This window comes from Apaloderma vittatum, unplaced genomic scaffold (genome assembly GCF_000703405.1).
Source record: "Apaloderma vittatum isolate BGI_N311 unplaced genomic scaffold, ASM70340v1 scaffold10188, whole genome shotgun sequence".
NCBI lineage: Eukaryota > Metazoa > Chordata > Aves > Trogoniformes > Trogonidae > Apaloderma > Apaloderma vittatum.
In genome coordinates, this window is record NW_009732430.1 from 46,848 (window position 1) to 56,933 (window position 10,086).

Sequence of the window (10,086 nt, forward strand, 5' to 3'; positions counted from 1 at the left end):
CAGCTTTGACAAGCCAATCCCTAGCTGCCTCAAAGTATTCAGATTGTACTATGCTAGTTAGAGCTCACTGCGCTAAATCTTTTTTTTTTTTAATAAAAATTATTTGGCTATTCCTTGTAATATATTAGAAAAATACTCTTTTTCCAAGCTAATTACAAGCCTTGTACACAAGACAACATGACATTTAAAAAAAAAAAATTAAAAAAAAAATAAAGTAAATCTTATCCTGTTGTATGCACCTTATGCATCCACTTCATAAATCTGGGTGGTGAACTGGGGAGGGAAAAGCCAGGGAGACGCTTCGGTCTGGCTCCTGCAAAGACTCACATGCAGAGACTCACAGAAACGCCACCACACGTGCGATACGTCGAGACACGTGTAAGCATCTGGAGGATTGGGACCGCAGGTCAGGAAGTGGAAGTGGTGGTTAACATCCTGGCTTTTGATTTAAATACCTGCTTAGATTGCTAAATGTAGTTCCTACTGTGGACGCGTATGTTCTCATGCTCATGTATTACACAGAAAACAAACAAACAAATACAATTTCCCATATAATCCACCACTTAATGCAGCATTTCCCCAGAATTGCCATAATAGTGCTTCTGACATTGCATTGTTAGTGATTCTTTGCATAACAACAATTTTCCTCATCTGGAACTGTAGTGTTTTATTCACAGATTATTACATGGCTGACTGACGAAGAAGTTCCCTTTCCTTTGGGCAGAACTCTGAAAACACAGTTTTATTTTTCCAACGCTATTTAGGGAAAAAAGAAAACCCTAACATTTAAGTTTCCCTTTCAAGTAGTGGTCTGAAATGATTACAGGTAAGGAGAACTACCAGATTCTCAATGGTTATGTGACTATGGTAACTGAGCCTTGCTTTCTGTTCAAAGAGCTTTACGAACAGAGAAGTAATTTAAGATGTTTGCTGAAGGAAATGACGATGGACTCTAGAAGAGAAACTGCAGCTTAGATGGCTATTTTGGCTTCGGAAAACAGAACAAAAACCCCAAAGAAAACCAGTGACAGAAATACTGTGTTGTGGTACAAGTTTGTTACTAGCACACCTTCTATACACACACAATAACTTGATGGCAAGTTAAAATCTTCCAAGTGAGATTTCATTCACTACAGCACCCCGTTTCTAGAAATGCCAAAACTTGCTAACACGCTGATGGTACCGCACAAGCGGAGGCAAGACGGACACAACCTGGAGATGTTCTACAATCCACCACCATTTGAAGCAGTTCTTTTCTCAAACTCATTTTAACTGAAAAAAAAAAACCTATAAACATGTACAAGACAGTCTGTTTCGATTACAGATTAATAATACAAAAGTCTATGCTGTAGGTTAGTTAGTTAGAACACTTGATGAGCAAACCAATGCAGTGTGAGCCCCAGACGACCGAATGTGAAGTGATCCAAACTGGTGGGTTCTGGATGCTGTTGGGCACAGTGGCTGCATCAAAATGAGTGATCTCAATGCTCCAAAACCAACGTGTTCCTTGAACTACAGGAAAAACGTAACACTTTGAACGCATCTGTAGTCATCCAGCAGCTTTGTGTTTTCCACCACAGCACCTGCACATGACCCCACAGTGGTAACAAGCCCGAAGCGGCAAGTAACAGCACATACATGGAGCAATGAAAGACAAGGCGATAAGGGCCATCCACCGGAGGCAAAACATTTCATCACTGGTGTCACACGAGCAAGGATCTGTGTAGTCTCCTTCTGGATCGGACATACAGTGATAGAGCATAGTGTCTGCGCACCACATACAGCTCACTCGATGGATGCAAGTCTTGACGCGGTCCGGGGCATCCTGGCATTGACCCCGTTTGTTCTCCTCGTGGTTGAACATGTCCCTGCAGTACACGCACCGCGACCTCTCCCCATCTTCCTTCCTCCTGGGCTTGAATTTGACAGGTTGAGTCTTTATCACAGCACCCTTGATATCTTCACCCAGGTCAAAGTCCGAGTTGTCTACATAAGGATAAGTGTATTCGTGTTTTGAGGCCTCGCTTTTGGCAAAACGTACGTAGGAGTCCATGTCATCAGGATCAAAGTTCTTTCCTCGTGCTGGGGCATGGCGGTAGTCCTCGTATCCAGTCATCCAAATCTTTTCCCGAGGATTGATGCGCACTATCTCCTCATCATCGTCTGGAAAGTTGACGTGCCGGTAGGATCGCGGGACTGACTGTGGAAGTTAGGGATGAAGAGGGAGAAAAGATGAGTAAGCTCACTTTGCTAACAGCGATCACGGTCTCCTTGCTTAGTGAAAAGGCAAATATTTAACAACTTTGTCTTTCCTTCTTTTTAACACCCTTCACCATGACCCATCACAGAATTTCAGCCTTTGGCTCGGGAATAAATACAACTGTCATAGACCCACAACGGTCTGGGTGCATGTGGTACAACACAATGTAATAAATCACTGAGTAACCTCCTCACCCCTTTAAAAAAAAAATAATTGGAAGCCACTTAAAGCTGAGAAGGAAAGGGAGAGGATGAAGGGGGGAAAACCAAACATTAGCCTTAGCTATGGCAGACACAGCCCTTTAGGTGGCAACACTGTGAAGAAACCTTACTTGTTCTAGATGGTAGTGGTCAGAGCTGTAATGGTCGTGAAGGTGTCCACGAGTGCAAATTCTTCGATGTTCGCAGGATGCAGGAGAAGCCAGAGTTCGCACAGGCTGTTCCCTTTTTTGAGAGGAGTTAGAGGAGCTATCCGTAGCGTTCTGTTTTAAAGGGAAAGGAGGGGGGGAAAGTCATACATTCAGCTGGTAACTGCATGCGGTATTAAAAGAGATGTTTTGCCGCTCACTGACTTGGTGCACACCTGCAACATCGGCAACACCTGAGAGCAGGCAGCTTCATAAAGTCTCACATAAAATACATGAAAGAGGCAGTCTTACCCATCCTCTCTCCATAGCGCTTCCTTGGTTAAAATAGTTCCCATACGATATCTAGACATTCAGAATTGTGCCCAGTAGTTATTTTTCATAGATTGGTTGAGCTTTTTCATATTACCACGAGTATCAGGAGAACAGCTGTTGAATGTCCTAACACATCAGGAGCAGGAAAGGAGCCTCCATGCACAGTGGTCAGAAGAGCTATAACACTGCATGTGCCTAAAATATTAGAGCTTTGAACTAAGAAAAAGCTCCATCTGCCTCTAACTAATGAGCTGCAGCTACAATAAGTCCAAGCTAAAGGTTTCCGCTTGCCACAACAGTTAGCCAGAGACACAACCTCAAGAGCAAAGTTGTACTGGTAGTGAGAGAAGACTGGTTTTACCTGAAAAACCTTCTCTACTTGTCAAGAATGTGCTCTCTAAATATTATTTTCCAACAAATCATTCTAGACATGTCTCCTACTCCAAGAACACAGGAACACTCATTGTGGATATTTGTTTATTCTGAAAACAACGCTCTGCAAGACTCTGTCCAAAGGTGAGCACACCTTACAGCATTACAACACAAAACAGAGGTTGATCCTCTTTTAACCTGTATAGCACTTAAAAGCCCTGAACTCCCAACTTACTTTGTTGAAAGCAAACAAATAGATCTGTTTGCAGTGTGATATAAAGCCGGGCTGGGTTATCTGAGAGGTACAACAAGCAGGATGCCTTTTGAATGGCTGACCATCCATTAATGAACAGAATTCTAATGCATCCGTTTGTTTTGCCTTTTTTTTTTCTTTTTTTCCGTCTTTTTTTTGAACAAGTATCCAGAAGCAGATCAACTCTTAACATAAGTTAACAACTTCTCTAAAAGGTAACTGCACTGATATTCAGGCTCTTTTTAAAAAAGCAGTTTCATCAGCTCAGTCTTCATGCCCTGCTAGACAATAGCACTCCAAATCTAGGGTTTCAACTCTTCAAAGCTCATTCTTGTGCCTGTAACTTTAGGTCCCATGATATCCAGCACGTTTTTGGGGACATTTCAAGAGAAAACGAACAGCTTCTACAAGCAAGTACTTCATAATAACATAAAGCTTCCGAGCAGTCTGGAAAACCTGAGGAGAGTTAGGATTTAGTTACAACAGCTGCCTCATACAAGCACCCTTCTGCAGCGCAGACCCAGATGCTGAGCTGGAATTTTAGCATCTCAGAAAAACAACCGAAAGGCACACACCCCATAGTCCAGGCAGCCTCGGCCTGAAGCATGTTTTCAAAGTTAAACTTTGACCGGCAAAGTCAAAAAAAGCAATAAGGAGGCAGGATCTTAACAGAGAGTCGTGCCGGGCAGCAGGAGCCTTCGCTGGAACCACGGGCGAGCCCTGCTGGGACAAGCCTTTTGTAGATACACTCCGAAAACATCGTGGATGCTCACGGTGAAAATAAAGAAGCCTGGGAAAATTACCCAACTGGAGGAGGTTGCGCATACTGATTTGCAACCCCTTCAACCTCCTGGATGAAAATAAAAATCCCAAACTGGATATAACTGCTAGGTAATCTCCGCGGGGCAGCTGGGAACTACAACCAGCCCTCCGAGCCGCGGGCTGTTTGCTGCCTCTCGGCGAAGGCAGTATTTCTGCAATAGGCAACTGGAACAGAGGCTGCAGTGATTTTTATCTTGCCCGATTCTTATCTACCCTTGCTTTCTTCCACACCTTACTCTCCTTCAGACCTGGCAGGGCAAGTGAACCTCTCCTCCGCGTGTGTTGACATGGCTACAAAACCTGTTTGCAGCATACCACAGAGGCTGCGGCTCCGGCCTCCGCTTCCACCTTCTTAAAAATTGTTGCATTTCCACATTCAATGTCCTCAGATTAGAGGGGCAGTTTGCCAACACAAATACTTACTCTAAGTGCCCAGAAAGGGAGAAAACAAACCATCAGAGACTAGATCTGCTCACTCATCCATAGAAAAGTTCATGCTGCCTCCTCGTTGGTGACGCCAAAGGCAACTGGTTGACAAATGCAGTGTCTGCAGGGTTACCTTGCTGACCTTTGGCTGGGATAAGAACTCTTAATTCCCAGCAAGGTCTCCAATCGAAGCTTCAAACTTCTGCAGAAGAGAGAAGGCTCTCGAGACATAAGGTTGAATGGTTTGGAGACTGGTGAAGAAAGGTAGAAAATACGTCCCTCCCAAGCAGAAGGCCACCAACGAGCTCCTCACCTGTGCTGGCGAGCGCATTCATCAATGATCTGAAAAGCTAACAAGATGACAGTTTTCTGATGAAACTTAAATAATCCAAGTAAAAATGAAAGCTGACCCTAAACACTTGCTGAGGAATCTCATAATGCTGACAGACTGGATGTTAAAAAAAAACACATTGAAAAACTACGCCTAAAGTGCAAAGTGGCGGAAACACCTTGATCTGTCAAGTACAATGACACACTCTGAGCCAGCTATTGCTGCTCAGGAAAGAGGTCTTGGGGTTAACACAGACACAGCCCTGTGACAGTGTCAGCTTGGTGCTTCAGCAAAAGATTAAAAAAAAAAAAAAAAAGCAACAGCAACAAAGACGATCATCAAGGCATTGCACGGGTTCCAGCCCCCTGCCTCCATGGTCAGGACACCTGAGGACACAGGATGGCTTCTCAACCACAGCTAACTGAATAACTGGGTCTCTCCAGCCTGGAAAAGGGATGATGAAAGGGACCATGAAAGGTGGGAAGAATCATGAGCCCCATGGGAGAAGGAAGAGATTATTCTCCTGGTATTCTTCAGAAGAGAAGATCATGAGGCAATCACTGGAGCAGGCTCAGATAAGGATGTACTTCTGACAGAGCTCATAGTTAAAAGGTGGTTCATGAAGCCACATGGAAACTCGCAGAAGAAAATAAGCGACTGAGGATCAAAGGCGTGATGATGCTCAGGCCTTCAGAAGCTTTCCGTTCTGCCAGTGCCACTCCACTGCCACTGAACCTACACTTGGTGACTGGCAAAATCAGGTATCTTCACAAAAAAACACTCTCATCTTCACTGAAGTGCCACTAAAACAAATGACGGCAAGACTCCATCAGCGATGGAAGCGGGGAACAACTTCTGTCGTCCACGACAAGACTGGGTCTTGGCTGGGGTTTTCTACCACTAGCATAGCATTGAAAATTTTGGGGAGGTTGGTAGAAGGGGGAAGAAATGAGAGGTCTGTTGCAGGTCGCCCAAACACACGCTCACCTACAGGAATACAGCTGGAAAGGACGTGGTCTCCGGAGCCAGGCTGCTTCACCAGTGGAAGAACTATCCCAAACCATTGAGCCACCAGTCTGTCAGAGAAACACTGTCTTCCTCTAAAGCCTGTTGAAACCAGTCCAGCTCCAGTATTTATTTTTGAGGGGAAACTATTGAAAACATGCTCAGTAGCCACATAAGAGAAACGAACCCCAAACTAAAGTTGTTGGAACAGGGAGTCCGGTAAGAAGCTCTGTTTCAACACGCCCTCAAATGCTCACTTAGAGAAATTTTTGCCCCATGTACTGGAGCTATGGCAGTCGTGAAGTTTTTCTGGTTTCACTGCTCAGATAACAAAATCATTAATCATAACCATAATAGTGATTTTACAAAACCTGTGCAACACACTTCCTTTTGCAAGCGAGCTGTGCCTATCCGAGCAAGCACATGTACCGCATGCTTGACACGGCTGCTTCGAGAAACATCAGGCTTCTACATGCAAATGACTGCATTGTGATCATTTTAACAAAATAAAAAAAGAAGTGTCCCTACTTCCCCCTTATATTTTCAGAAGTGATTCATTAAATTAAAAAAATCTAGTCATTAGTAAAGAAGATTATGTTAATCATTTACTGCAGTTTACTTCTCACTGAAGTGGATTTGTTACACAAGAACGGCCGGCTAATCAGGTGGCTAAAGTAATATTCTGAGACAAGCATCTGTCATAAAAAACTATGAGAAAGAGAAGCCTTATCCTGCTCCTGATCACCTCGCTTGTAATGGCTTTACAGAATAAGTTCACCCTGCGTGATGCAACATCTGAGGGCGACTATGAAGAAGAAAATAGATTCATCTCAAAATTATGAAGCAATGCAATCTGCGGCAGCCTGTCAGAAATCGGTCGTCAGAGAGGAATTATGGAGGTCCATCACTTGTAACTTCCAGAAGTGCCCTGAGCCAGCCAAAGTTTGCTGTCAGAAGTAACTGTGGGTCAAGCAAGACAAGGTGGGTGCTTCTCCCCTCTAGAATTTTAACGATTACATGAAGTGGAGAGAAAAAGAGGGAACAGAAGCATCATGATGCTGAACAAGTAGTTTCACAAGTAATGGTCCTAAAGGAATTGAAAACCTGTGCTGCCCTGGCCTCTGCAAAGCACAAGCCCTGCAAGCCGACACTCTCTCTATCGCCACACTCCGCTTGGCTCACTTCCCACTGCTGTGCAAGCCCACTTGCTGCATCGCCCCATCTGAGGAGATCTGTTGACACGCAGCACCGAAATGCAAGACTTGGTGGGGTTCAAAGCCTCATCTTGACCGAGGCAGCCTTCTGCAACAACCACACCTCCTCACGGCGGTCACAGGGTCACAGAATCACAGAATCACAGAATGTTAGGGGTTGGAAGGGACCTCTGAAGATCATCTAGTCCAACCTTCATCCCAGCACACCTAACCACTACACCACAGCCTCAAGTGCTAGATCTACTTTTTTTTTAAACACCTCCAGGGTTGGTGACTCCACCACCTCCCTGGGCAGCCTGTTCCAGTGCCTCACCACTCGTTCAGTAAAGAACTTCCTCCGAATATCCAATCTAAACTTACCCTGACGCAACTTGAGGCCATTTCCCCTTGTCCTGTCATTAGTAATTAGAGAGAAGAGACGCAGTTAAGCCTCACTGCAGCCTCCTCTTCTCCAGACTAAACAAACCCAGTTCCTTCAGCCGCTCTTCATAGGGCATGTTTTCCAGACCTCTCACAAGCCTTGTTGCCCTTCTCTGCACCCGCTCCAGCACCTCCATGTCCTTCTTACACTGGGGTGACCAAAGCTGGTCACAGTACTCGAGGTTGGGTCTCACGAGTGCGGATCACAGGGGCATGATCACCTCCCTCCTCCTGCTGGTCACACCATTTCTGATACAGGCCAGGATGCTGTGTTCACTTCGGAAAGCCTGGACACGTTACAGAGAAGCCCACTGCCATCTGAAAAGACATCTTGTCCCCAGGACAAGAAATCCAGCTCCCTCACCAATTCATGGCTTGAGGATGAGCCTGGAAAAATGACACCCATCAAGCTGTGTCCCTGCCCGGCCATAGCCTGACCGCCGCCGGCTGAGACCCACGTGAGAGCTCCCCAGAGGCAGCCGGAGCCCTTTGTTTGTGTGCCCTGCCCAGGTGCAATCCCTTGGGAGCCCCGGCACCGCCATCTCTTCTTCGCTTGGCCTTTTTCATTCACTGGAATAAGGGAAAACAAAGCTGTGCTATCAATACGGAAAGGAAAAAGGATAAAGCCGGCGAAACGGTACAGCGAGCGAGCGATCCTGAGCTCAGTGTCAATCTGAAGTTTATCTGCAGAGCCTCCGCTGCTTCTGAACTTCACAAAGAGGAAGTCTGAAAGTTATTTCGGCCGCATGGCAAAGAAACTTCCACCTTTCCAAAGAAATTAAGATAAAATACAGTCTCCCAGCACTCCCTCAGCTTAATCTTGCCAGAACAAGTCGTTCCTTTCCCCTCCAGCTTTTATTTTTTTAATTTTTTAAAAAGCCTAAAGGATGTAACACTTTTGAATTTCACAGGGAACTGCAGAAATACTAATTTTTGTCTCAAAACACCTTTTTCTCCCTATTCAAGAAAATTAGAAAAGGAAACAGTTGACATTTTCCATCCACCTTCAAATGTGCCCCATATACTCAGGACAGCCCACTTCAAAGGGGGCTTAGATTATCTAAGTATTAAGAAAAAGGTTCAGGGTGAAAAATCTTTTAAGATTCGAGACTACCATCTCCTAGGCACAAGCTTTTAATTTGTCAAGGCAAGATAAACCCATAGGAAAAAAAGCTTTTGTCAAATTTCTGTTTGTTTCCTATCACTGAAGACAAGACAGAAGTTGTATTGAATAAAATAGTTTCTGTAAATTTTTGAAACATTCTGACACACTCATCCACACTGAGGATTTCTGGAGCTGAATCTAGTTCTACTCCTGAGTAGAGTCTAAAGGAAAAGCTGCATATTCGATCATATTCCACTACGGTTCAGAGACAAATGGGCTGTACACGATCATTAAAATAATCACGTATTCAGATTTTTCTAAAAAAAGAGTATAATTTCTCAAATGTTTGGACTGTTTCCTAGTCATCACTTACACAAATATCGATATAAAGTGCAGAAAGCTGGCTAGTTTTACTGCTGCCTTTTTATCTCTACGTTTTTGTGGCTTTTACAGCCAGAAAGATGCTGGTGGTTGTGCTGTCTTAAGTCACAAAAAACTTCAGGAACATCCACAGGGATTCAGTGCACAAGATGATCTCTGTTAAGCGAACGCTAAACCTGCTCGTGGCGTCATCGGTCAGTTGTGCAGGGACCACAGGTGTGGCTGAATGGCTCACTGTGAGGAGTAGAAAAAAATACACGAGCATCAGACACGGTGAAACGATTCTGCAAACACTCAGCTGTGGTAAGGGGGAAACCTCAGGGAGATTTTCCTGTTTCACTACTGGTTGGGGATGCAAGGCGTCAGACGCGTCTCTGCGAAAGCAGAACAAAGAGAAATGCCTGCAAAAGTCAGGGCAGGACCAGAGTGAGCCCGTACTCGGACTGAGCCCAGAGCCAGAGGCTGTGAGTGGCTCCACAGAACATTTTCTTCTCGTCTGATGCCCCCTGCCTCGCCCTTACTGCATCACTGGGCTAGAGCATCCCTTCAATGGAAGGAAAAGTCCTTGCATCAGTAAATTGTAAGGGAAAAGCAGAATGCTGTAAAGGGAAAAAACCCTAAACCATAAGCCCCAGCTACTGGGGCAGCTCCCCAGGCAGCACAGGGGGATGGCTCTACCCACTCACCAGGCGCTCGTGTCCTCGTTAGTCTGGGGAGCATCTCCTTACCAGGACTCCACGTTCCCTTCTTCATTACTGTAACCCCTCCTTGCTGTGGCCTGATTGGATTTCTCCATGCTAAGATGAACCACATCGCTT

General features: G+C 45.0%; 1 protein-coding gene across 1 annotated transcript in view; it reads right to left on the reverse strand.

Annotated features, from left to right (window-relative positions):
* Window positions 1-153: 153 nt before the first annotated feature.
* Window positions 154-10,086, reverse strand: part of SPRED2 (sprouty-related, EVH1 domain containing 2) — a 25,995-nt gene continuing 16,062 nt past the window's right edge. The window contains exons 4-5 of the mRNA XM_009875523.1: window positions 2,592-2,741; window positions 154-2,200 (exon numbers count right to left, since the gene is read on the reverse strand). Of these exons, the coding sequence (XP_009873825.1) occupies window positions 1,550-2,200; window positions 2,592-2,741 (801 nt within the window). The 3' untranslated portion in view covers window positions 154-1,549. The remainder of the gene's footprint in view (window positions 2,201-2,591; window positions 2,742-10,086) is intronic.